The sequence below is a fragment of the Bos grunniens genome, chromosome 17, assembly GCF_055505025.1.
Source record: "Bos grunniens cultivar Pamir isolate PY7600 chromosome 17, Bosgru_T2T1.0, whole genome shotgun sequence".
In the NCBI taxonomy this organism is placed as follows: Eukaryota; Metazoa; Chordata; class Mammalia; order Artiodactyla; family Bovidae; genus Bos; species Bos grunniens.
In genome coordinates, this window is record NC_141181.1 from 53,277,571 (window position 1) to 53,305,539 (window position 27,969).

Genomic DNA, 27,969 nt, shown 5'->3' on the forward strand with positions numbered 1-27,969 from the left:
TTAATGGGAATGTCATTAAAATGTTTTATTATGCTAATTCCCCCAAATCAACCATTAGACAATTATGCAGAAACACTTTCCTAAACTGGCATTTAAGTTTTAAGAAGACAGTGTGGTCTTGTCTTCTTACCTTCTTAGCTGTATCGAAGTCTGCCTTTTCAATTGCTGCATGAAAAAGACAAAGTAGGCTAAATTTATAGTATGACATAAAATACATACAAGTCTCCCCTTTTGTGTCAAGATGAAATTATATACAATCTAGTGAGAAGAACAACTGGTCAGAAATTAATAAAGTGCTGGTGACTTTTCAGTTTTGCCCTTGACCAAAGAAATAAACTGTGATGGCATGTTGTACTCAGGGCACCTGCCAGCGTGTCTTATATCCTTATAGGGCCTCTCCACACGTTCACGCACCACGGTTCTTCCTACTCAGCGTCTTCTCCCTGTCCCAACTCTCCTAGTCAAGCTCTGAAGTGCTACCTGTGATGTCCTCAACACTTTGCACTCCCTTTTGGAAGAGCAGTTTCACTTGTCCAGCTCCTTCATCAAACTTTAGAGAACTGTGTACCTTAAATCTCCTCATAGCCCCAGCATCTGGCACATCCTTAGCACATGTGTGCAAGCATGCTCAATCGCTTCAGTTGGGTCCGACTCTTTGTGACCTTTGTGACCCTGGCACTGTAGCCCATCAGGCTCCTCTGTTCATGGGATTCTCCAGGCATACATACTGGAGTGGGTTTCCATGCCCTCCCCCAGGGGATCTTCCCACCCAGGGATTGAATTCTTATCTCCTATGTCTCCTGCATTGGCAGGCGGGTTCCTTACCACTAGTGCCACCTGAGAAGCCTTCTTAGCACATAGTAGATCTTTAAAAAAAAAAAAATTGTTGAATACATGCCTAGAATCAATTCCTCAATCTCTGCCAGCTCAGAGGGATATAAGATCCACACAATTCACTAACACACTCGAGATTACTGCTCTGTATTATTAATTATTAACGCAATCATTTCAGTTTACAGGTTCATTCATTTCAACAAAAAGCATTTATTACTATGTTAGCATATCGCCCGTCTCTCCGACTAAGTTGTAAAGTCCTTGAAGGCTATAAATAAATAGTTCTTCAGATTCTGTTGCAGCCCTAACTTGGAGAATAAGTATGTTACGAATACTCAAAGTATGCCCAGTATCAAAGAATGGAGTTACACTAAAATATTCTCGAAGAGACTATGTTAAAATTACTTGGAAAACACATAAGAAATATTGCTGTGGGGCTTCCTTGGTGACTCAGCGGTAAAGACTATGCCTGCCAATGCAGGAGACACAGGTTCAATTCCTGGTTTGGGAAGATCCCACATGCTGAGAAGCAACTAAGCCTGTGCACCACAACATTGGGCCTGTGCTCTACAGCTGAGGAACTGCAACTACTGAAGCCCATGCCCCCTTAGAGCCCGTGTTCCACAGGAAAAGAAGCCACAACAATGAAAAGCCTGCACATCGCGACAGGAGAGCAGAATTCCTGATCTCTGTAAATAGAGAAAGCACACGCTCACCAACAAAGACCCAGTGAAAACAAAAAATTAATAAAATTATTGATAAAAAAAGAGCCCTTTGCTCAAAAAAAAATTCGCTGCAAATCAGTAATAAGAAAATAATACATTACTTACCTTGTTGAATTTTTACAAGCTGAAGGTTCGTAATACAAAAAAGTCCATTGTTTGTAAGCAGCAGCATATAATAGGTATCTATTAAAATAAAATCAAGCCAGCTTCTTTAAAAGGCACATCAATAAAAAATTTAAATCAGAGTCTGGACCTAGCTTAAAAATATGTCCATTTGCTCATTTAAAGTCTAATAACCAAATAATATAGTAGCAACACAGATAAAAGTTATTTATAGAGAGTTGGTAAATTATCTGTAAAAGCAAAATTACTTCTTAGAAACTTTTATAAACCAAACTTCATTCACCAGAAAAAAATAATCTCAGCTACATCAAAATAAAGGCCAGTTAACGTTTGTTAATCCCACTGCTGGGCATACACACTGAGGAAACCAGAAGGGAAAGAGACACGTGTACCCCAATGTTCACCGCAGCACTGTTTATAATAGCCAGGACTTGGAAGCAACCTGGATGTCCATCAGCAGATGAATGGATAAGAAAGCTATGGTACATATACACAATGGAGTATTACTCAGCCATTAAAAAGAATACATTTGAATCAGTTCTAATGAGGTGGATGAAACTGGAGCCTATTATACAGAGTGAAGTAAGCCAGAAGGAAAAACATAAATACAGTATACTAACGCATATATATGGAATTTAGAAAGATGGTAACAATAACCCTGTGTATGAGACAGCAAAAGAGACACTGATGTATAGAACAGTCTTATGGACTCTGTGGGAGAGGGAGAGGGTGGGAAGATTTGGGAGAATGGCATTGAAACATGTAAAATATCATGTATGAAACGAGATGCCAGTCCAGGTTCAATGCACGATACTGGATGCTTGGGGCTGGTGCACTGGGACGACCCAGAGGGATGGTACGGGGAGGGAGGAGGGAGGAGGGTTCAGGATGGGGAACACATGTATACCTGTGGTGGATTCATTTTGATATTTGGCAAAACTAATACAATTATGTAAAGTTTAAAAATAAAATAAAATTAATTTTAAAAAATTAAAAAAAAAGAAGTATAATAAATATACTAAAATCCATAACAACATTTTAAAAGAATATTATGTATCCTTAATTATCTATAGAACTCTTAAAACTATAAAAAAGTTTAGGATATATTATTTAAGAAGAGTTAACATTTAAGCCTCTGAAAAGATCTAAAATAAACTTTTTTTAAAACAATATTAATTGCACCCCAAAAGTTTAACTTTGTGTAAGTGCTAGTCACTCAGTTGTGTCCCACTCTTTGTGACCCCATGGACTATAGCCCGCCAGGCTCCTCTGTCCACAGGGATTCTCCAGGCAAGTATACTGGAGTGGGTTGATTTCCTGCTCCAGGGGATCGAACCCAGGTCTCCTGCATTGCAGGCGGATTCTTTACCAACTGAGCCACCTAGTGCAAATTAATTTACCTAATATATTAAGTACAAATCTGATTTTTTGACTGAACATTATTAAGAAGATATTAAAAAAGAAATTTAAAAACTTACCTTCGCTTGAACTATCTTTCTCAATAACAAGATTCCGGTAAGTACACTGATTTTCATCGTTAGCTTTCTGAACAAATGCCTAATTACAAATTAATATCAAATGATAAGATTAAACCCAGAAAAATACAATCAAAGATTATTTTCTTTAAACTCGAGGGTTATCAATTATCATTAGCAATAATTTTACCTATATCCCAAACATTTTAGTCTTGAAATGGAAAACTGTTATGGACAAGTATACAGTCTTCAAACTGTAATTTTTCCATTTTGCACTTATGTCATGTTTTGTGGATTAAAAAATGTTGCCTGCCATTTCAGCAAACAAAGGATGCTGCAGCCACATCCAGCCATGAGGGAACTCAGGATGGAGATGAACAGGCTGCCCACTGGCCAGCCCTCAGCCACGGCAGCTACTCCCACGTGTACACGGAAGGGACTCTGGATGGGGAAGTGCCTGATACTGGCCCTGGGTGGTAAAGGTGCACATATCAAGGAATGATTTCAGTGAGCCCACTCTTGCATCTTCCCATACATAGAAAACACTAAATTCATTAACCTGAGATACCTGATTTTCTTTAGTTAACAGTACTCTTTTGATGTTCCAACTATATGGTCTGTCTTGCAAAACTCCTATATATCCTAGCTCCTCTCTTACTTCTTCAGAGCAGTCCCTCAGAGCTATCTTGAGAGACTGCCCCCTGGGCTTAAAGTTCTCAGAAAGTCCACCCAAAAAAACGTAATTCTCAACTTTCAGGTTATGCATTTTTTTCAGTTTCTAAGCTATGATTCTTAAATTCAACGTTAAGAAGCATTATTCTTGTAATTTAAAACACAAATCAAGCAAAGCTTTGCTAGAGTTTTTAGCTAAGAGATAGTTCAGAATTTAGATAATGAAGATGAAAAACATAACAAGGTAACAAGCTCTTACATTGGTGAGTAATGTTAGCTTTGACGTTACATGAATAAGATGTAGGTTGCCACTTCTCTCCCCAACCAAAAGAAACTTTCCTTCTTGACACAGGCCAACTACATCCACTTCAGTATCTGAAAATTTCAAATCAAAGTTATGCCAAGCTTCCTCCAAAAATGCTTATTTTCAATACAAAGAATTGCAAATTTTGTTATTAAAAGTCAACGATTTAAGAAGCTTCTTTTAAATATTTCAGGAAAGTAGTGATTAATGGCAAAAGGAATGCTACTGACTCTTAGTCAATAAATATTTGCTGAGCACTGATAGGCTAAGCATTGCTCAAGGCCTTTTGTATACATCTGAGAATATTACCAAGAGTCCCATCTTCATGGAACTCAAATGCTAAGGCAGAAATAGATGATAAACAGTCAGCATAACAATCTAATTATATGACACAAACAAAGGTGATGCAGAGGAGGGAAAGAGAGCTCTGAAGAGCCATGTGGTATTAATTGGTGTGCTCAGGACAGCTCCCTTTGTCAGATCTGAACAAAAATTTGAAGGAGGTGAGAAAGTTATTGTTTGCACAAAAGCAAGAAGGCCAGGGGAAGTGAAGACTGCAAGGGGAAGACTAAGACAAAAGGCAGTAGAACGTAAATTGTTTATAACTAAAATTATTCACTAGCAATATCTGTACACAGAGTACTATATGTAGACAGAGTTTCACTTTCCATTGGTGAAACTGAATCTTGTGGCCCCATCAGGGTAGATATGCTAAGATTACACAAAATATGGGTTTTCCTCCTACATGTTGAGATCAAGATTTTGTTCTCACGTGCATACCTTCTAATTCCTTTTCAGCTAAGTTTTGTTTTAAAATAATTCATTAATTTTTCAGCTCTTCTCACAAAAACACTTCAATTTCTCTCAATTCAGTTCAGTTTAGTCGCTCAGTCGTGTCCGACTCTTTGCGACCCCATGAATCGCAGCACGCCAGGCCTCCCTGTCCATCACCATCTCCCGGAGTTCACTCAGACTCACGTCCATCAAGTCAGTGATGCCATCCAGCCATCTCATCCTCTGTTGTCCCCTTCTCCTCTTGCCCCCAATCCCTCCCAGCATCAGAGTCTTTTCCAGTGAGTCAACTCTTTGCATGAGGTGGCCAAAGTACTGGAGTTTCAGCTTTAGCATTCCTTTCAAAGAAATCCCAGGGCTGATCTCCTTCAGAATGGACTGGATCTCCTTGCAGTCCAAGGGACTCTCAAGAGTCTTCTCCAACACCACAGTTCAAAATCATCAATTCTTCGGCGCTCACCCTTCTTCACAGTCCAACTCTCACATCCATACATGACCACAGGAAAAACCGTAGCCTTGACTAGACGAAACTTTGTTGGCAAAGTAATGCCTCTGCTTTTGAATATGCTATCTAGGTTGGTCATAACTTTCCTTCCAAGGAGTAAGCGTCTTTTAATTTCATGGCTGCAGTCACCATCTGCAGTGATTTTGGAGCCCAGAAAAATAAAGTCTGACACTGTTTCCCCACCTATTTACCATGAAGTGATGGGACCAGATGCCATGATCTTCGTTTTCTGAATGTTGAGCTTTAAGCCAACTTTTTCACTCTCCTCTTTCACTTTCATCAAGAGGCTTTTTAGTTCCTCTTCACTTTCTGCCATAAGGGTGGTGTCATCTGCATATTTGAGGTTATTGATATTTCTCCTGGCAATCTTGATTCCAGCTTGTGCTTCTTCCAGCCCAGCGTTTCTCATGATGTACTCTGCATTTAAGTTAAATAAGCAGGGTGACAATATACAGCCTTAACGTACTCCTTTTCCTATTTGGAACCAGTCTGTTGTTCCATGTCCAGTTCTAACTGTTGCTTCCTGACCTGCATACAGATTTCTCAAGAGGCAGGTCAGGTGGTCTGGTATTCCCATCTCTTGAAGAATTTTCCACAGTTTATGGTGATCCACACAGTCAAAGGCTTTGGCATAGTCAATAAAGCAGAAATAGATGTTTTTCTGGAACTCTCTGGGTTTTTCCATGATCCAGCAGATGTTGGCAATTTGATCTCTGGTTCCTCTGCCTTTTCTAAAACCAGCTTGAACATCAGGAAGTTCACGGTTTACATATTGCTGAAGCCTGGCTTGGAGAATTTTGAGTATTACTTTACCAGCGTGTGAGATGAGTGCAATTGTGCAGTAGTTTGAGCATTCTTTGGCATTGCCTTTCTTTGAGACTGGAATGAAAACTGACCTTTTCCAGTCCTGTGGCCACTGTTGAGTTTTCCAAAATTGCTGGCATCTTGAGTGCAGTACTTTCACAGCAGCATCTTTCAGGATTTGAAATAGCTCAACTGGAATTCCATCACCTCCTCTAGCTTTGTTCCTAGTGATGCTTTCTAAGGCCCACTTGACTTCACATTCAGGATGTCTGGCTCTAGGTCAGTGATCACATCATCGTAATTATCTGGGTCGTGAAGATCTTTTTTGTACAGTTCTTCTGTGTATTCTTGCCACCTTTTCTTGATATCTTCTGCTTCTGTTAGGTCCATACCATTTCTGTCCTTTATCGAGCCCATCTTTGCATGAAATGTTCCCTTGGTATCTCTAATTTTCTTGAAGAGATCTCTAGTCTTTCTCATTCTGTTGTTTTCCTCTATTTCTTTGCATTGATCGCTGAGGAAGGCTTTCTTATCTCTTCTTGCTATTCTTTGGAACTCTGCATTCAGATACTTTCTCCTTTGCTTTTCTCTTCTCTTCTTTTCACAGCTATTTGTAAGACCTCCCCAGACAGCCATTTTGCTTTTTTGCATTTCTTTTCCATGGGGATGGTCTTGATCCCTGTCTCCTGTACAATGTCACGAACCTCAGTCCATAGTTCATCAGGCACTCTACTATCAGATCTAAGCCCTTAAATCTATTTCTCACTTCCACTGTATAATCATAAGGGATTTGATTTAGGTCATATCTGAATGGTCTAGTGGTTTTCCCTACTTTCTTCAATTTCAGTCTGAATTTGGCAATAAGGAGTTCATGATCTGAGCCACAGTCAGCTCCTGGTCTTGTTTTTGCTGACTGTATAGAGCTTCTCCATCTTTGGCTGCAAAGAATATAATCAATCTGATTTCGGTGTTGACCATCTGGTGATGTCCATGTTTAGAGTTTTCTCTTGTGTTGTTGGAAGAGGGTGTTTGCTATGACCAGTGCATTTTCTTGGCAAAACTCTATTAGCCTTTGCCCTGCTTCATTCCGTACTCCAAGGCCAAATTTGCCTGTTACTCCAGGTGTTTCCTGACTTCCTACTTTTGCATTCCAGTCCCCTATAATGAAAAGGACATCTTTTTGGGGTGTTAGTTCTAAAAGGTCTTGTAGGTCTTCATAGAACCATTCAAAAATTTCAGAAAAACTTTCACAATATTTTCACCTATTTTCCAACAAAACCACTGACTTGTTTGTCCCTTAGTTTACTCTTAAATCCATATTTGCATATACATACTTAAAGCTCTTTAATCCAATAGGAATTCATTCATAAGCACATTTTAAATATATATAGTGCTAGAAGTATTCAAATATTTCCTGATGGTATTGAAATTATGCATAAGATCCAGGAACTTGAACATGCGTGTGTGCTAAGTAGCTTCAGTCGTGTCTGACTCTGCGACCTCATGGACTGTGGCCCACCAGGCTCCTCTGTCCATGGGATTCTCCAGGCAATACTGGAATGGGTTACCATGCTCTTTTCCAGGGGATCTTCCTGATCCAGGGATCAAACCTGTGTCTCCTGCATTACAGGCAGATTCTTAACCACTGAGCCACCAGGGAAGCCGTTTTCTACTAATACAAAAACCCTGCAAATCAACTGTTGCTCTCCTAGTATGCTTTTCCCTAGACTTATTGACAGAAAGGATCATCTCAGTATCCTCTCCATCTGGTACTCAAGATTCATTTCTTAAAATCAGTTTAATTTCAAGTCTTATAAATAATGGAGTAAAGAAAAGGCAATGCTGTAGAAATTGGTAGCAAGATATAGTTGACTTCCAATTTGTTTACTGCATTACGTTAGACTTACCAAATGTAAGATGTAACTGAAGAGATCTACAAATACTGTCCAACAGTATCACCGATTGGTCTGCTATAATAATAAACCCATCACTTAAGCTGCATGCTTGTATTTTTGGATTTAATGAGGCCTGGGGGAGGGAAAAGTAGGACGAAAATAAAGCATTTTCATACATGTTTAACAATAGTCATCAATGATGTCATCACCCAAGCACCCAAGTTTAAAACTTCACTTGACAGGCCTCTTTTCTTGAGCCCATATAACTTAGTCAAGTGTTTCTTTTTTTTTTAATGTTTACTTATTTGGCTGCACCGTGTCTTAGTTGTGGCACACAGGATCCTAGATCTTTTTGTGGCATGCAGGGTCTTTAGCTGTGGCATGCGAACTCTGAGTTGCAGCATATAAGATTTAGTTCCCTGACCAGGGATTGAATCCTGCATTGGGAACGTGGAGTCTTAGCCACTGGACCATCAGGGAGAGACCCCAGGGGCTTGCTTCAATTCTAGGTAATGTTTTACTTCCTAAGCTGGTGGTAGATATTCTTTGTATCATTTTTGCATACATCTGTGTTTCTAAAATGTCAAGAGGATGTATGAAAAGTTAGGTTTGGAATATTGACCTTAAAATGATGTATGGGGAATTCAGATGGAAATTTCCAGTAATCTGACACTAAACTTTGAATCCCCGAGAAAGGACTATACTCATTTATAAACAACTACCTTGTGGCTACCAGTCTTAGTAAACACAGTAAAAATTTTGTGAATGAAAACAGCAACATAACCATTACCTTTTCAGAGGAGATCTTTGCTAGTAAATCTACTTGATATAAAGCAGTTCCGTGTTCTTTTCCTGAACCAACACTTAGGTACCCACTTCCTGTATCATCATTTGTTAGCAGCTCAATATCATTCCACATGTTTCTGAGATTGTTTTCCTGATCAGGAATCACTGCCTTCCCTATGACAACTGTAAAATCAGACCAAATTACATCGTTGCATAGACTCCAGCTCCTTGGGAAATAAAAAGGCTTTATTAAATACATATATATATATGTATACAAATATACACATACACACCAATAAACAGAGACTTCTCTGTGTTATTTCTGTGGTCACTAGACACTTTGGATCAATAAGATAAATGGAACTAGAACTATGATTATCACTAGAGAAGAACATACTGGTTTAGGGACACGGGCAATTTCGATCTTACCAATGTGTCCTAGAGTTTCTAGTATTTTGTATACCTAGGTGAAATTATAACAAGCTTTCATTTGAAAAACATCTTTAACCAGAATAGCAAAAAACAGTGAACTTTCTGAATGCATATTGTCTGGGATACCTTAGGTTGGTTACGGTTCCAGACGAACTTAAAAAACCATGTCCATTCATGTTTCCAGAATTGTTACGCCATAAATCTTAACAAGAGGTGGAAAAAAACGGATCAGGCTTCTGACTGGACCAAAGAGTGTGTCTGTAACCTTAGGAGTCACTTAACTATTTCATCAGCAAGGACTTAAATAACTCATTTCACTGGGTCTCCAGGGCATAGAATACTAAAATGAAAAGCAATGCTTGGATCAAGACTGGAGGGGAAAATAACCAAATAGTTACAGTTGTTTTGATAACTGCTCAGATATTTTTTTAAATCTTCGACAGTAACAGTACAGGAAAGAAATGATTTTTGACTTGGAGCTGTTTTACGTTTAATAATCTGTTGTGGTCAAGCAAGTAATTTAACCTTTCTGTTCCTCAATTCTCTTCTGTAAAATAGGAATACAGTTGTACATAGCCAGAAAGGTCATTACCAGTTTCAAACGTTCACAAAACAATGCTTGGTTTCACGGCAAGCACTCACTTTTAAGTGCAGCTAATCCACTACTGTATTGGTGGAAGAAGGTAACATTTGAGCTAGTACTTACAGGAGCTTTTTAAATATTGGAAGAGCTCTTACTAGGAATGTAAGCAAGGGCACGAAAACAAGGCACATTAGAATAGACAATAATTTTAGTGTCTGTGTTTGGGCGGGAATTGGGAGATTAAGACAGGCTGAAGTAAATACTTCTATGAGTTTCGGAGTCCCACATCTGTAAGAACAGAGAAATATTATCAGCCTCCCAGGTATGTCACACTCGTTTGACAAAAGTTTACTATGTGTCAGGCACTGTTCTAGGAGCTGGGAATACATCTGTGAAGAAGACAGAAAAGGTCTTTGTCATTATGAAATTCATATCCCATAGGAAAGACAGACAGAAATAAATGCGGTATTTAGCAGGCAAAATAGTTTGAATGTATTATTCATTTAATCTGCACAATCCATTTTACAGGTGAGAAGCATGAATCAGGAACTAAGTAAATGGCCATGGTCACCTAAAATGAGTTAACGATGTCGCTAGAGAAGATTCAAATTCATGCCAGTTATTAACTGTTATACTGCTTCCCTATGAAAAAATAAGTAAATGCACAACTACAAATAATGCTCAGGTGAACAGGGGGTGGCGCATAAGAAAAATCTGGAAGGGGAAAGAGATGACAACTGAGCTGAGATCCGAATAACAAGACAAGGCAACTATGCAAGGCTCAGGGGGGACAAAGATGCAGGCCAAATATCAAAGATGCAGAGGGTGGAATGAGTTTGTGGCTGCTGTAGGGCCATATGAAGAATGGGATAGTGCGGGGGCTAAACCAACAGGTGGAACCAATGAATCCTTGATTACAAGATTGGCTTTCATCCTCAGTGCTAGGGTGGAAAAAATACTAAGTAGGCCTGTGAGTGATGTGATTAAGTCTGAGATTACTCTGGGTGCTGAGTGAACCCTAAACGAATTAAACGAAATGAAAGTTTCAAATAGGCCTCCTTGCTTAAGTGCTCTCAGCTAGACATGGGCCAGCAAGAAACAACTCCAACCAATCTCCCGCCGGCGTCTTAACAGGATAACACCCCAAACTGAGCTGAGGTTTCTCCTATTTCGACCTAAAACCACCCCACCCCCCAGCTCCTATAGTAGCGTGGTTCCCCCTCCTCACCTGCAATTGAAGAAATTAAAGAACACTCAAATTTACCTCCCCCGCATCCACGTTCCCACAACCGCTACTAGAGTCTTTAGGGTCTTTGCCACAGGTTTAAATTGGCGGGAGAAAACCAAGCCCAACCCCTTCTACGGCGACTAGGGGAGGCCAAGATTGCTCTAGAAGCGAAATAGGAAGTCGCCCCACCCTAAATTCCACCAGTTCTGAAATCCAGGCAGATCTTTCTGTGGTACGTCCTTGGCCCCGCCCTCTCCCCGCCTTACCGGCTCCTTCAAAAGAACAACCAATCACCGTCTAACCGCGTTGCTACAGAAACTCTTATCCCCACCCCTTTTCCTCCCAGCAAGCTGTGCTGTGCGCCGGGCCTTTTCCCCCTTTGTGCCATCCGGGTCTCTTGCGCGAGCGATTCAGTCCGTGGCGAAGCGTCGAAGCGGCCAGTACTGTGGAAAGTGGCAAGTGGAGGCGCCGCCGTTGCGGCCAGGACTCTGGACTATGGCGGTGGGTGCCAAACTTGAGTTTAAAATCATGGATAGTTTCCTGTTACTCTCCAAAGAAGGGATGAGCGGCTTCCAGGGCTGTTGTCCGCACTTGTGTGTGGACAAAATGGCGCCTTGGCCTTCTTCTGCGCCCGCCATCATGGCTGGCTGCTGTAGGGAGGGGGAAATAAGGCGCTGTTGTTGGGGGTGGGGAGCAGCAGGGAGTGTCTTTTTTTTTTTTTCCAGAACTTTCCTGTCTCTTTCCCAGTTTTTGGTTCCTTTTGGTTCACAGGACTGACTGCAGTTTAGCTTACTCACTAGTTAGTGGGTTATATTGAATTTCGTTAAGGCTTGGGCATTTATGTTCGCAGTGGGAGAGGGCTGGGGAAAAGAGAAAAGGGATCAGGGGTCGTCTCTGAAAAGTATTGGGTCAGAAAGGCGGTATCTGTAAGGGATAGAACGCGAAAAGAGCAGTCTAGGAGCGATCATTTTGCCTACGCTCAATGAGACAATTCTAATCGCAAAATTTCGATTAGTGTTGCGTCTGCGTAAACCTTAGTTTATTCCTTAGTAAGCATCTAGGGAACGAGTTTCTGGAAGGGGGTAGAAATTCGATTTAATTAGGAGAAGACTTTGAAACTACGAATTCGGACTGATGATGCTCCGTTTTGAAGTCTTTGAGAAACAATCAAGCCCTATCATTGGCGTTGTTATTTTAAATTTGAGTCCTTCATTGGCCCGTTTAATTTTAAATGAAAATTATAATTTTTCAATTACCTCTTGTGTAAAATAAACCTACTTTGGATATGATACCCAGTCCAGATGGGTCGCATTATTGTGGGAATATTTCGTTTTACTTTATCCGGTTAAAAGAAAATTGCAAACATTTTGCATCCTTTTCTACTGATTAAAAAGTTGTTTTCTCGCTTTCGAAAATAAATAGGATTATTACATATAGAGTACTCCATCTGGCATTAGAAATCGTTAATCTGCCCCTCCCTGTCACCCCATTCCTAATCGATTTGATTTAGAACTGGGTTTTTTGATAACAATCGAACCAGTTTCAAACAGTCGGCAGGCTATTTGGTATTTGTGCAAATAATCGATTTGGTGTTTTCTTTTGTTTAAATAGTGACTTGGAAGAATATTGTTTTACCTGAGCTCAGATATTAAGAAAACATTTGTTTCTTCAGTGCCTTGTTCGATAGAAAGACACGATCCCCTGGAGATGTAGCCTAGTATTAAGTCCAATGTACTTCTCTTTGCACTGCGAAAACATAGGTATATTGTGTCTTGAGCGTCATTGAGTAAAGATGTAAATTTTAAGAAACCATGGTGTTTTTCTAATAGAGCAAATGCTAGAGTGAAGGGCATTTTTGCAGTTAGCATATAAGATTTACAGAACTGAACTTATTAAATTGAGATCTTAATTACTGTAAAATATCCTAAAGGACATAAAAGCTTAGGGTGGTCTAAGTGGCCGCCTATTATTCATCTGTTTAGTGATACGATGGTTTTTGTTGGCGTCTTGTTGTATATATTTTACAGATGAAAATGGCTGTTTGATGTGTTATTACCCCGTATTACAGAGTGCCTTCCTTTAAGTCAAGGACATTGGGCTTCCCTGTTGCCGGACTTCCTTAATGTTAAGCATGTAGTTAAATAAACCATTGACTGAAAACTTACGACCTGGGCTAGATGCTGGCATTTCCATGGAAAGATTTTTAACTAGTCATGATGTCTTAGAAGTGAATGAGATGTGCCAGTGGTTTCAGGTATGCTGTCTCAGTTGGACAGAAAAGTGGCATGCACTGAGAGAAGAGATAGCAGTGCTTGAAGTTTTTGCTGTTGCTTTATTTTATATTCAGTGTAACTTGACCAACATATCATAAACTTGTTATAAACAATCCTTAAGAATAGTGATGAGGGCAAGAATAAAAGAAAATAACCAGTATTAGTGTGAAAATCAGAATCCTCTTTTGTTGTGTGATAAGAGTATCATATATTAATAGACAGCAGATAGAGTATCTTCTGTGGTGAGTCAGCTCATATTGCTGAATCCCATCTGTGGAATGAAAGTTGAGTCTGATTCTAAGGGATGAGAGCCTTTCTGCACAAAAGTTTTTCTGACTCTAGATACGACCCATACATAAAGAAGCAAATATGCTCGAATGAGCCTCCCCAGTAGTTATGTGCTTCCACTTGTTTCTTGTTTTTTGGTAATATTGTTAGACGCTTAACACATAATGTCTTTTATCCTAACCCAGTCTGTAAATACATCCCTCCCTTTAAATGTATTAGTTTATTCCTGAAATGTCCAGCTTTGAGTGAGTTGGGTTCATTTTTGACCCTCAGAAAAAAGTTGGTGAAATAATGCAGCCTCTCAAACTTCACTTGTTAAATTACTGTCCATTTAGTTTACTTGGTGTTTGTTTTCTGGACTAATTTTCCTAAGAGAAGAAGTTCATTATCATGTGATTATTCCTTCTGCTGAAAATGTATAGTAATTCACCATTGAAATTTGTTTCTGTAAAGAGCAAGTTGGTAAATGATTTAGGCATTGTGGACCACATACAACATATAGTCTCTTGTCACATTTCTTGCTTGCTTGTTTTAACAACCCTTTTAAAAATGTAAAAGTCATTTTTAGGGGCCATACTTTGCCAATTCATGCCCTAAGTAATTAGCTCCTCAGGCATATTAGCGTATTGACTCTTTCATATTCCCTCTTTGGTCAGATGGGTCACCACCTTCCACATATACTGAAACTGTTTTCCCTGCCTTTTATCAGAATCTGACTCAAGAACATTAAGGTTCTAGTTTCTCCTATGACTTACTTAAATCAATTTCTTACAGAAATACATTTTTTAATGGAAAACTAATAACTGGAATTAGTTTCTTCATTTTTTGGTTGATCTCTGTGCTGAGTACTATGTCATGATCAAGGCACAGGAAGTTTCCTTTTTTAAAAAAAAAGATGTTCCCTTTTGTAAACTGGGAAACAAAGAGCTGATAGTTAAATGAAGGACCCTACTGTCTCAGGTAAATCAGGTCTCTCAGAGTGAGTGTACACTTGACTGTTTCTTTCCATTTTTAAAGTTTGTATTGTGTAACTTAAAAATGCTTTAAAGCAGAAACAATTTTTCCGTATGTGAGGAGAGGCAGACTTGGAGAAGCACTGTGCCAAGGGGCTTTCATTAAAGAGGGTTAATGAAATTAATACTGGGTTCTCGGATAGGTAAGTTAGTTTTTTTTTTTCATGTGTAATATTCTAGAAGCATTCTGCTTTTTAAGATTTCACAGTCCTCAGTCTTTTTAACCTTTCACAGCTCATTTAAAATGCCTTTTTGTTATGCCCATGTAGTAAAAGCAACTAAATGAATTCAGAGATCTAAAATGGACTCTTTTCTCTGCTTAAGTATTTATTGGAAATCCTTGGACCCTTATTTTTCCTTTCCTCGTTGTTTTAAAAGATGTAAAAACAATGAATAAAAAAAATCCATCCAGTTACATACGTCTGTTTGGTATTGGGTTAGTCGTTTCAGTTTACTCAGACTTACTAAGTACAAAGCATATTTAGCCACTTGGAAATCAGCTGTTCTGGTTACTTGATTTTCTGTTTTTAATTGTGTAAAACCCAAGGATAAGTGTCTTTCTTTCCTCCTCTCTCTTTTAAGAAATTGAAAACATTTTTAAAGCAGTTAAGAATTTACAAAGATTTTTCTTTGAACTTGTAGGCTAGTGACACAGAACGAGATGGACTAGCCCCAGAAAAAACATCCCCAGATACAGATAAGAAAAAAGAGCAGTCCGATGTATCTGTTTCTCCTAGAGCCTCAAAACATCATTATTCAAGATCACGGTCAAGGTCAAGAGAAAGAAAACGAAAGTCAGGTAAGAATTGCTAGAAAAGATACCACTACCAGCATTTTTATAATCCATGTGAAAATGTAAAAGATATTAGTTTACTGATACAGTTTATATGTGTTCTTCGAATTGAGAAATGAATAGTGAAAAGTGCGTTGGTAATTTGGTGGAGAAATTTTCAATTATGAGGACTAAAAATGTCCTAATACAGAAGTTTCATAATTTTTCAAACTGTATGATTAAACTTGTGTCACATTAATATTAGCCCTAGAGGTTTAAATTTTGTCGTTTTAACACAGGCAAAACAATATTTTGAAAGATGCAGTCTGGGCAGTGGCGTATTCTGAATTTATTTCACATCTCTGACATAAGTTACAAGAATATTTTTAACCTTGATTTTCTTTTTAACTTAATGTTAGATTATTTCTGAAAGCAAGAGTTGTGTTTTGAAATGGTCTTTAACTTCTTTTTTTAAAAACTAGACTGATGTGGCATAGAAAGCATGCTGTATTGCTAATGAATCAATACTTAAATGAGAAGTAGAATAGAAATGAGTTTAATAAAAGTTTTAAGACCCGGGATTTAGTTATATATCTTTTGTACCCACAGATAATCATCTACAAAATGGTTTTAAGTGTGATTTTTTATCTATATATTGGAAACTGTGCAGTATCATCACAACTACTTTTTAAAGGAAGTCTTCTGTCCTTTTGACTTGCTGTGTAATAGGAAACAAGATGGACTGGACAGAATGTTTTGTAAAATACTAAGAATCTGTGGCCACCTAAAAGTTTCTGTTTGGTCATGTGTCATAGAACGTGGACTTTTTGTGGAACTTCCTTTACTTACTTACTTGATTATATTCTGGTTTACTCAGATTGCTTGATTTGTTTCAAATATCCCACCCCTGCCATAAAAAATAGGCTTTAGAGGCTTTACTTGACTAGTAAATATTTAATAAATTCTTTAGTTAGGCAAATGGACAGAAACGTTCTTTGTGTGAGTTTTGGAATTTATGTTTGAGATGTCTTTATATGTTTATTTATAGTGAATTTTTGTGTGTTCACAGATAATGAAGGAAGAAAACACAGGAGCCGGAGCAGAAGCAAAGAGGTAATTAACACTTTGTAGTGAATAGGCACTTTAAAATACTTGTAAAGTATTTGGTAGAAATGTTTGTGTGAATATATGATATTGCCAAGGTAAGTACCAAAACTTGAAATTTAAAAGGTTTAATTGAGTTATAAAATAAGCATGATTTGGATTCATCGTTTTTTTCAAGAAGATAGTTGTTTATATGAAAAGTTCATTCAGAAACTATTAATATGTTATGTTGTGAAAATATTCACCATAAAAATTTCATATGAAGAATATAATTGGTTTTTTAGGCCTGTTGCACAGAGCTTCCATTAATCTGAGGTCCCGAGTCTCCTTATGCCTTACGACTGCTCAGGATTTTTAAATAGCAATCATTCTTAAGTAGCAGTACTCTGGATATCTATGGGCTACTTTTTCTTTGTGGAAGGTAACAAGAGTCCTTTTCATTAGTAAACTAGTTCCCTAATAGTAATACTGAATTTTGAAATAAAAGCGTCAGTGAGGGACAGCTGGAAAGGTGGCAGTGACAGCAAAACTTGAGGATACAGACAGCAGCTGTATTGCAGAAGAGATAACTTGCCCACCTGAGAAGACAAGGAATGAGCCAACAGAGGAAGAGCAGAAGTAGAAGCCAAAAGGGAGGAGAGTCTCCTGGGGGCTGGGCAAGGGACTCCTTAAACAAATGTGGGCAGGGACTTCACCTCTTCCCCTAATGGAAGCTCTGTTACATTTTTAATTTAGGAGAGTTTTTGTGAAAATGACTATTTTGTTTAGCTCACATGATAACATTTCTATAATAAATCATACTCAGCGTGCTAATGCGCGAAGAGACTGAACTGAAGACGCTGCAGACTCAGATAGCAAAATAATAAGCCTACTTCATGATAAGGTAACTATTAGTCATTCAAACTCCTATTTCCCTTAAGTATATCTTAAATCAGTTAAGGGTTTTAAATGGTTTTTTTTCTTTTTAAAATAATAGTAATGTTATGTTTGGAAAACTGGTTTAAAATAAACTCTAAAACTTTTGCAAGCTTAACCACTTAAAGCTTTTCCACTTTGCCGCCATATGGCAAAATCAAGAAAATAGTGTTTTATAAGCTCATACAGAGAACTGGCATTGAAACTAAACTTTAGCTGTGTCTCCAGGTCTCTCATTTTTCTGCAAAATAATGAATTACCTACTATGACCCTTTTCAAACGTATCATCGTGCATGTTCCAAAATGTTTGACTGAGTTTTTTGTTTTTAAGAAAAGTTAATCTCGGAAATATGCTAAGGTCTAGTTTGGAACCTATGAGCTAACTGTCCTCTCGTAGTCTGGGCATCAAATATGGGGTCTGGTTTCAACTCTCCTAATACGTAGCTTTGTGACTTGAGGTCTTAGTCTTATATAAAGTAAGGGGAATTGAGGATCTGAGTTTCCTTCTAGCTTTAAAATTGTGATTCTGAAATGTCCAGGATTGTAAGCTTTAGCTATAGGATGGATCTAACAAATCCTAATGTGGGGGAATCTAACATTTAGCACTTTGTAATTCAGTGAGTGTAGGATGGAGACTTGATCATACAATTGATTTAGCTCAGTCTCTGAATGCATATGTTGTGAAAGGAAAAGCCTCAGTTTTTATAATTCTTCAGAATATGGGGGAAGTATGTATTATATAATGGTATAGGGATTAATTGTGTTATACCTAGTTTGATTTCATAAAAATTAAAAGATATGGTTGCCATTTTCTACCCTAGGTACATGAAATGTAATAGAACTCCAAGCCTGTTGGGATATTGCAAGATGAAAAGTGATTGCTTCACAGTGTAGACATTGGGAGAAAAATCAAGAGCCGTCTTTAAGAAAGGATGTGGCAGTATAGCTATATAAAAAGGACACTTAACTCTGCGTAAAGTAATTTGAAATTGCAGAAAATATTAATACTTAGATTAATTTTACTTAACTGCCTAATTGGAAATGCATTTTCTGCTGCATTTCTGTGTCCTTATCTTCACTATTGTTAACTTACTATGTACTCTGGATTTAGAAGTTGTTGTGTTTATATATATATATATGGTCTGTTTCTCTAAAAGGTTTGTTGGGAATTTGAAAAAAATTTGATACATGTGTACTTCCCTTTTAGATAAAAGAAACAAGAGGGATTTCTGTTTTTCTGAAATAATGGTTTATATTATTTTAACATTGAAAGTCATTGTTTTAATTGTGATATTGAAAATATTCTGGGGTAAAAACTGCATTTGGGGGATGTATAAGGAAAAAGTAAAATTAGTATATATTTGCAACATTTGGGTGATGTGAAACTAGATCTTTTTTAAATTTGCCACACACTCCTAAGGTTACTAATGTTGCATCACAACATTTTTGCTTCTGATACCCATACTAACTCTCTTTGTTGCACTATTTTCCTGAAAGAACCAACTTCTTCTTAAAACAGGCAAGAAGACATGAATCCAAAGATAAGTCGTCTAAGAAACACAAGTCTGAGGAACATAATGACAAAGAACATTCTTCTGATAAAGGAAGAGAGCGGCTGAATTCATCTGAAAATGGTGAGGACAGACACAAACGCAAAGAAAGAAAATCATCAAGAGGCAGAAGTCACTCAAGGTCTAGGTCTCGTGAAAGGTAAGTAGTTTTTCCTAAGTTAATGCCTTCTACAGAACTTCTAAATTACATAAAAAGTTTACATTAACAGAGCAATGCAACAAAATCTTGGTTAGAAAATTTGGAATTTTTAACTTTTTGATTTGTCTGTCTTTTACAGTGGAAAAAAAAAGTATTGCTGAAAACTATATATAGTTTGCCCATATAACAGTCCTCTTACATTGCTGGTATAGGATTTGTTTGCTGCTGACTATTAAACTAAATCTTAAATTGGGGTAGGAAACATTCCATTTTTGACATCATCACGTTATTCTCTAGGAAGCATCATCAAATAAGAACAAAGGTCTATTTTTTGTGTAACTCCTTTCATTAAAAAACTTCAGTTATACAACACAGGAGTATTGGCTGCATATGCTGCAGATAATTCATAATGTTTATAATTGAACACAGAACTCTTAAATAACTGAAAATTTGTGTGCTTTAATTTTAGGCGTCATCGTAGTAGAAGCAGAGAGCGGAAGAAGTCAAGATCCAGGAGTAGGGATAGGAAGAAGTCAAGATCCAGAAGCAGAGAGAGGAAGAAATCACGATCCAGAAGCAGGGAAAGAAAACGTCGGATCCGATCTCGTTCCCGCTCAAGATCAAGACACAGGCATAGGAGTAGAAGCAGGAGTAGGACAAGGAGTAGAAGTCGGTAGGTACTTATCATCTTGAATAAACTCAGATAGGAACAGGGTCTGATAGGTCAGACTTAGAGAGGTTAAGTAACTTGCCCAAGAAGTTCAGTATCATACTCTTCTTAAATGGTAAAGCTAGGACTTGGTCCCAGATGTATCTGAAAGCAAAGTCAGTACATGGGCTCTGTCCACCATACTGGTTTATTTTCTCAGATATTCAAAAGATGAGCTTATTAGTTCAAACTTGTCTTGATTGGAAGGAGGCTTCAATTTGTTGAAACTGGAAGTTCAATAAAGATCACTTCAAGTATTCAAAGAATAGGTTTATTCCCTACAAAGCAGTTATTAATAGTGTTCAGTTAGGCCACACGTATTCGACTCTTTGCGATCCCATGGACTAATAGTATATTATATCTGTATTCACAGGTACTGGTATAAAGTTAGTGGGGAAGCTTCTTTGTTAATTTATTGCTCCTTAAGTCAAACAGCCTATAAAAGGCTGAAATATGGGTATAAGTGCACTTAAACTTATTATAAGAACTTGGGTTTGTCACTTGTATGATTAACCTATTGATTCCACTACTAGAAATTTATTCTACATACTGACCTTGCTGTTTAGTGGCTAAGTCGTGTCCCACTGTTTTGCTACCTCATGGACTATAGCCTGCCAAGATCTTCTGTCCATGGGATTTTGCAAGCAAGAATACTGGAGTGGGTTGCTGTTTCCTTCTCCGGGGGATCTTCCTGACCCAGGGCTCAAACCTGTGTCTTCCTACATTGGCAGGCCTATTCTCGACTGCAGAGCCACCAGGGAAGCACATATATTGACCTACACATGTGTAAAATTACTAATGTACATATCTTTTAACTTTTGCAACATTGGGCATAATAGCAAGAAATTGGAAACAACCTAAATGTTATCTGAAAAAGGAGTGCTTACATTGAATTTATGGAAAACTAGTCTTACACAGTTTGAACTATGTAACTGTGATTTTGACTAAGTAAAGTATTACTTGGCCATACTGACATGTAAAATATGACTTATTAAAGAGATAGGAAGAAGAGAATTGAAAAACCAAGAAGATTTAGCAGAAGTTTAAGCCGAACTCCTAGTCCACCTCCCTTTAGAGGCAGAAACACAGCAATGGATGCACAAGAAGCTTTAGCTCGGAGGTGTGTATATTTTTGTTTGATGGATTTTTTTTCTCCTTTTCATCTTGAAATGGATACTCAATTGTGTAGGGCAAATGAATGCTTTCAGTCAGAAGAATTCAAACAACTAAATGTAGCCATGACTACTTGGTGCTTTGTGATACAGAGCTATGTAAGTGGTTTGTTAATTCTGGAAAAGGTACTTTGCAGCAGTTGCTCTTTTTCTCTTCCACGATTAATTCATTCATTTTTCTCCAATCTAGACTTATAAATATTTTCAGTTTGCAATTGGAAACGTTTTTAAAAATCCTAAATCTGATCTAAGAACTCTGTCCATTTTGTCTCTAAAACTGCTTTGTCATTACTTTCTTTGTTCCTAAGAACACAGTCTCAGAAACAATAAGTAGAATTCTGTCAGTAATTTTCTTATTTTGAAGGTGCCAAATAATGAACCACTTTATTTGATCTTAAAATTTTTACTGCTAATACCGTAGAAAGATCACTGTATTTTTAAGTTTTATAATATTTCAAAGATGGGTGACTGTGGGACCACACAACAAACAACAGGGCTATCTAACTAAATCTGCGAAACCATTGACTGAACTACCTGATAGAGGCAAGAAGTAAAGTAAAATACAAGCCCTTGTTTGCAGGTTTTCCCATATTCTGAAAACTAAATCTTTCGATTTTGATTTTTTTTCTCTATGAAATTGAGTTTGTATTTTTTTTTTTCATTACAAAAATACAGTTATCACAATGTAACCTGATGGGCTGCTGCCCTGCGAACCCAGCCTGGCAGAAACTCCAGCTGAACAGCAGCAGCAAAGGTGTGAGCTCACCCCTTCCTCATTCCATTCACCTTAGTGAATGGTGTTGATTCCAAACCTGCAATGGCCATTTAAAATATGCAAACAAAAAGTTGTCAAACACTTTCTTCCTGAAACTAAAATCAACGGAGTTAGGAAATAATTTTCCACAATATCTGAACTAATGTATGAAGAATAGTTCATTAACTTTGATCATGAATTTTTTTGTGTTTTATTTTTTGATTTTATTAAAGTTGAGTTTGTGACTAGCCTCTAAAACTGACTTAGTCTCCTGAGTGATTTTCAGATGACAATACATGAAATGCTCTAATTTCAGAATACCAAATTATTCTTTGGCTACCTTGAAATTTGAAGGGTGGTTATTTGTTGTTAAACTACAGTACGTAGACTTTTTGTTTTTTGTTTTTGAATAACAGAATTCTAAAACTACGTTTGAAATATTTTTAAGTATTTATAAATCTATATTTTAACATTAATTCTAATCAGAAACTTTTGTTTCCAAGGACAAGTTCGAGGCTTTACTACATGCCTTTCCTTTATGTGTGCAAGATTGCTATATTCCTTTTATGTAAATTTCAGTAATTGTTAAAAAGGGAATGCCAGTTTTCTACCACTATATTTTACCCATCGTGCCCACTGCTCCCCTCCCCCAAAAAACTTTCCCCAATCCTTGCCTCTTTATACCATGTTAAAAGGAGGGAGGGGACAGTGTGTAACTTATGATTGGTAAATCAAGGAGTCTTCAGAGAAGAAAAGGGGTTTCTCTTTCAGGAACTCATTATGAAGATAACATTACTTAAGATTTGTAATATAGCAGGTGCTGACTTGACAGCACATTTTGTTTAGTATGTGTATTCATTAGTGAATTTAGTGTGAACCAGAATTTGTTTTTATTTTGCTTGGGGATGAGTTTGTGTTTCATGTTTCCAATTCCTTTACTAATTTCTTCATCTCCTAAAAATAATTTTCTAATAGTTTTTTCCCCTGTTTTATTAGATTATAGGAAGGGTTTGCTTGCCCTTTTAGAAATTTTATTTTTGCCTTTTTAATTTCCTTTAATTTAGAGACAATAAAGTCTATTTAAATATAAATATCATCTGCATGTTTTGATTGGCCTTACTCCCAATCAGCCTCACTTAAGAAGCTTTTAGGTAATTCTGTAAATTATTGAACATAACCTAAAATTTACTCGGATATATTTTTTCAGTGTTTCAAATTTGCAAGGTTAAATTTTATCCTTCTCCTGTAACCAGCACTGATGAAGACTGAATAATTTTTATCTCTTAACCATTTTAACTGTTCTCTGGGAACTATACATAAAAGCTGTTAGAGTTGTTGGCTATTCAGTAAATTTAAAAATGTTTAAAACCAGTATTGAAATAACATTGGATTGTGACTGTGATACCAGCTTAAGAATGATTGCTTTTTTTCTCACATGCAGATGTCAGTTTGTGGAAAATACTAAATTTATTTAAAATTCTATATAGTGTTTTGTGCCTACACATGTATACATATAAAGATAAATGTTGGCTGTATGTTGTTATTTTTTATTAAATTGTCTTTGACAGGTTGGAAAGGGCAAAGAAATTACAAGAACAGAGAGAAAAGGAAATGGTTGAAAAACAAAAACAACAGGAAATAGCTGCAGGTAAATCTTTCTTCTTTATTATGGATGTACGGCATTTTAAAAACCATTACTGACTTGTGAACATGTTATTTTTGTTTGTGTGTGTGTGTTTAGCTTTTTTTTTTTTAATCATTTTTGGTTGCACTGGGTCTTCGTTGCTGCGCACAGGCTTTGTCTGGATGCGGTGCTCAGGCTTCCCGTTGTGGTGGCTTCTCTTGTTACAGAGCACATGCTCCAGGTGCACAGTCTTTATTAGTGGCAGCACACAGGCTCACTAGTTGTGGTTCACGAGCTTTAGTTGCTCCACGGCATGTGGAATCTCCTTTGACCAGAAATTGAACCCATTTGCCCTACGTTGGCAGGCAGGTTTCTATTCTCTGTAACACGAGGAAGTCCTGAACATGTTATTTTAATTTTCTACCTCATAAAACTTTTTTTGTGCTGTATTTCTGACTTGGTCAGTGTAGATAATTTTGACAAGTGAATAGTGACTACTATTGTTCACGTAGCATGTTAGCCATCACTGCTTAAGGAATCCAAGCTTTTATATATGACATAAATGCACTGCCTGTGGATGTCTTAAGGGTGATCAAAGAGAGCTTGTATGAAATGTTATTTGGAAGGTAGAAGTACCAGACCTGATACTTTTTATTTTGGGCCAGGTATCTATCTGTTAAGTGAGTGTAATAACCTGTTTGGGTTTCCCAGGTAGCGCAGTGATAAGAATCTGCCTGCTAGTGCAGGAAATGTGGGTTTGATCCTTGGATCGAGAAGATCCCCTGGAGAAGGAAATGGCAACCCACTCCAGTCTTCTTGCCTGGAAAATCTCATAAACAGAGGAGCTTGGCAGGCTATAGTCCACGGGGTCACAAAGGGTCAAACACAATTTAACAACTCAACAACAACCTGTTTAATAGTTTTAAATATTTCATATGAGTTTCAAATGATATAGTGAAATCATATTGTGACCTATCAAGAACCATTCAAATGAAAGTTATTAAAAGTTTAGCTACAGTCACCATAGTTCATTTCCATTGAAATCGTACACCTTTTTCATGTTTACAGAATTCTCTTTATCCTCAGAGAAGAAAATGAAGTTTTAGTTCATACAAGGAATTACATACAGCAATGTCTATTGATGAATACATTAAGTGTTTGCTAGAATATTATTGCTTTATAAGCTTAACACTCAAGTCATTTTTTTATATTTGGTGAAAATACTCTGCCTTTTGCACCTTAGTAGCTCTTGCATATAAATAATGTTACTGTAAATTAAGATGCTTGTTTTCATTAAAATTCATACTTGCTTCCTCATCAGCAGCTGCCGCTACTGGAGGTTCTGTTCTCAATGTTGCTGCCCTCTTGGCGTCAGGAACACAAGTAACTCCTCAGATAGCTATGGCAGCTCAGATGGCAGCCTTGCAGGCGAAAGCTTTGGCAGAGACCGGAATAGCTGTACCTAGCTATTACAACCCAGCAGCTGTGAATCCAATGAAATTTGCTGAACAAGAGAAAAAAAGGAAAATGCTATGGCAAGGCAAGAAAGAAGGAGTAAGTTTTCTTATTCCCCTGTTTTGTTCTTGATTTCTAAGTTAGAAAAATTCATTTGGATTGGAATAATTTAGTTTGGGTTTCTCTTTCTTGCTACTATTATTAATACTGGGGGGAAAAATGCATGATCTAAGTCAGACTTTCAGAGAAAACCAGTATGCCCATATATTTATTAAAGGGAAAGAGTTCCTTAGTTTTTATGTTTTATATAAGACAATTACCAACTCCATTGATAGAATGTCATTAATGGTTTTTTTACTTAGGCTGTATTATGGAAAATTTGAGTATCCTAATAAAAGATATTTAAATTTTACATGTCTTAAAAGTGCATTGTTTCTTAACAGGACAAATCCCAATCTGCTGAAATATGGGAGAAATTGAATTTTGGAAACAAGGACCAAAATGTCAAATTTAGGAAATTAATGGGTATTAAGGTGAGTTACACACTTTGTATTAAAACTCATGTAAATTTATATCTTTAGGGTGACATTGGTTCTCAGTGTTATTTTAGTGATATGCCATCTCTGGATACTTTCTAATGCCTTTTTTTTTAAATTTTATATTGGAGTATAGTTGATTAAGAATGTTGTGATAATTTCAGATGAGCACCAAAGGAACTGAGCCATACATACACATGTATTCATTCTCCCCTTCCCTTTCCATTAGGCTGCCACATAACATTAAGCATAGTTCCCTTTGCTATACATCTAGTGCATTTTTATTTATGTTTTCTAGGTTAATTTTGAGAATAGAACATAAATGAAACACACTAGACCAATAAATTATCACTAGCTGACAATAGAGGTTGTTAAATTTGATATTTGTTGATAGAGTATTTGTTAAGATTTAACTGTCATCAGACCTTCTTTTATTTTTTTCAAGAAAGTTTTTTTTAATATTATTATTTTTGGCTGCATCATGTCTTAGTTGTAGCATGCAGGGTCTTTTTTATGGACTTAATTGCCCCATGGCATGTGGTATCTTAGTTTCCTGACAAGGAATGGAACCTGCGTCCACTGTTGGAAGGCAGCTTCCCAACCAGTGGACCATCTCCTTTAAAGGAGATGTAGAAGGTTGTGTTTTTTTGTTGAGTAATGTATAGATAAACAAATACAGTCTTAGGTTTTATACAGTAACCTGATAATGTCCACAAATGTTCAAATATTGGTCAGTACTAAGGGAGTTGGTTTTTCATTGAAAAGATGAAACTTGATCCCCATTTTCTTCTAGACATTTATTTACATAGTTTTTCATGTCCTAAATGTTCTTTCTCATTCCCACTGAATGAAGTTGATTTTTGTTAACATCTTCTATCCCAGTACCAAGAAGGAACATTGCCTTGAATGACGAATTGAAGCTAAGTGAGATCAAATATATACTGCAAAAATATGATCTACCAGGACTTTTAAGTGAGAGAAGTACTTGCTAGTCTAGGTGAATTCATCTTAATAGTATATTTTTGTATCTGTTGCTTAGAGTGAAGATGAAGCTGGATGTAGCTCTGTTGATGAAGAAAGTTACAAGACACTGAAACAGCAGGAAGAAGTATTTAGAAATCTAGATGCTCAGTATGAAATGGCAAGATCACAAACCCACACACAGAGAGGAATGGGTTTGGGGTTCACCTCATCAATGCGAGGAATGGACACGGTTTGAAGACCACACTATACTGGGGACTCTTACAGACTGGTTCTGATGCCAGGTCCTTGATCACCGAACAGCTGGCATTCTAGCGTGCATGGGCGTTGCATTGACTTTAATTTATTGAAAAATATGATTTTTTTGTAAATATCAGATCAGTGATACTGGTGTTAGTGTTGTAATCAGGTTAAACCCACTTCCATTAAACTTGACAGGACTATAGAAGGACAATATTTTTTAGTTCATGAATTCTACTTTTCAAATATATAAAAGCTGCAGGTGGGATAAATATCTCATACATGAATTTTTGGTGTCCGCTGTCTTGTGTACTTTTTGTACTTAACCTTGTACAGTTATTTTCATCTCCTGAAACATGAAAGAAATGTTATGTAGATGTTCTTTAGAAGATCTGGCCATTTGGTACATAATCCAGCACAAATAAAGCTGGGTGGTAATGATAATAAAATTGGTTTTTCTCAAGACTGGTGTTAATTTAAGTTACCTGGAATTCTTATTTGAATTTGTTTTATGGTTTCTATGGCATTTTGCAATTTCTGTTAGAAGACACTGGCTGGAAATTTCTTTTTTTCTTTTTTTAAGAACAACTACGCTATAGGCAATACCATGGTGAGCAAAAATGTAAAAAGGAAGTTGGGAGCAGTGAAAAAACTTACTAAAGTAATACTGTTTTCCTACTATTATAAGGGACAGAATTGGTGTACAGTATTTGTTAATATTCCATATGTTATTCAGGAAATAGATTAATACATTAAAGGGATGTAAGCACTTTTATTTTAATAAAGTGCCTTATAACAAGTTCTTTGTATGCCCTTTCCTCATTATCCATTTAGAATTCTTCTATCATAGACTAAAGTGCTAAAAGAGACAACCGTCTACTTTGTCACTAAATTGAATAAATTTAGGGCATAGATTTGCAGGAGGGGACTACAGAACTTGTACTTCATTTACTTCTATTAAAACAAATTCATAATTTTTAGCTTTCCCTGGAAAAGTCCTTTGAAAAACATCTCCACAATGTAGCAGCACAGTAGAACAAGGGAAGACTACTTAATGCATTCTGATAAATGTTTAGTTTTCCCAGAGCACAGTAATTCTAGGGAGAGATGCCTCTTAAGTGACAAAGTTAAGTTTCTGGGGAAAGAAACACTGGTTTTTCATTTTGGAAGTCATCCCAGATTCACATTTGCTGTTGAGCTGTACCTTCTGAAATCTGTTTTGTTAAAGTCTGTGGGCTTGTAATGCAGTGTGGTTATGGAGAGCA

General features: G+C 37.1%; 2 protein-coding genes and 1 long non-coding RNA gene across 15 annotated transcripts in view; 2 read left to right on the plus strand and 1 right to left on the minus strand.

Moving 5' to 3' along the window:
* LOC147355376 (uncharacterized) overlaps window positions 1-5,191 on the plus strand; it is a 63,899-nt gene extending 58,708 nt beyond the window's left edge. For both annotated transcript variants that reach the window (XR_015144454.1, XR_015144457.1), the window contains one exon: window positions 3,479-5,191. This is a non-coding gene — a long non-coding RNA (uncharacterized LOC147355376). The remainder of the gene's footprint in view (window positions 1-3,478) is intronic.
* The window catches only part of KNTC1 (kinetochore associated 1), a 70,636-nt gene extending 59,086 nt beyond the window's left edge, over window positions 1-11,550 (minus strand). Inside the window, exons 1-8 of one of the 6 annotated variants that reach the window (XM_086347528.1) lie at window positions 11,159-11,264; window positions 9,474-9,549; window positions 8,920-9,098; window positions 8,142-8,262; window positions 4,089-4,204; window positions 3,161-3,239; window positions 1,665-1,742; window positions 131-165 (exon numbers count right to left, since the gene is read on the minus strand). In XM_086347528.1, coding sequence (XP_086203654.1) covers window positions 131-165; window positions 1,665-1,742; window positions 3,161-3,239; window positions 4,089-4,204; window positions 8,142-8,262; window positions 8,920-9,048 — 558 coding nt within the window. In that variant the 5' untranslated portion in view covers window positions 9,049-9,098; window positions 9,474-9,549; window positions 11,159-11,264. The other 5 variants (XM_086347529.1, XM_086347527.1, XM_086347526.1 and 2 more) reach the window with 5 other exon arrangements.
* Window positions 11,540-27,503, plus strand: RSRC2 (arginine and serine rich coiled-coil 2). 7 transcript variants are annotated; one of them, XM_086347543.1, is made up of 11 exons: window positions 11,540-11,659; window positions 15,375-15,531; window positions 16,574-16,617; window positions 17,414-17,491; window positions 19,021-19,233; window positions 19,703-19,906; window positions 20,940-21,062; window positions 23,437-23,516; window positions 24,814-25,046; window positions 25,391-25,480; window positions 26,523-27,503. In XM_086347543.1, exons 4-11 carry the CDS (start codon window positions 17,484-17,486, stop codon window positions 26,700-26,702), a joined length of 1,131 nt encoding a protein of 376 aa, XP_086203669.1. In that variant the 5' UTR covers window positions 11,540-11,659; window positions 15,375-15,531; window positions 16,574-16,617; window positions 17,414-17,483; the 3' UTR covers window positions 26,703-27,503. The 7 variants fall into 7 exon arrangements, 6 of the variants coding, with proteins under 6 accessions (XP_086203669.1, XP_086203670.1, XP_086203667.1 ...); XM_086347544.1 differs by having other exon boundaries at window positions 24,817-25,046; XM_086347541.1 differs by lacking the exon at window positions 17,414-17,491.
* Window positions 27,504-27,969: the final 466 nt, after the last annotated feature.

Coding starts and splice junctions, on each gene's coding strand:
- RSRC2 (XM_086347538.1), top strand. Junction 16,618..19,042: donor GCCGGAGCAGAAGCAAAGAG/GTAATTAACACT, acceptor TTCTTAAAACAG/GCAAGAAGACATGAATCCAA. Junction 25,047..25,390: donor GGCAAGGCAAGAAAGAAGGA/GTAAGTTTTCTT, acceptor GTTTCTTAACAG/GACAAATCCCAATCTGCTGA.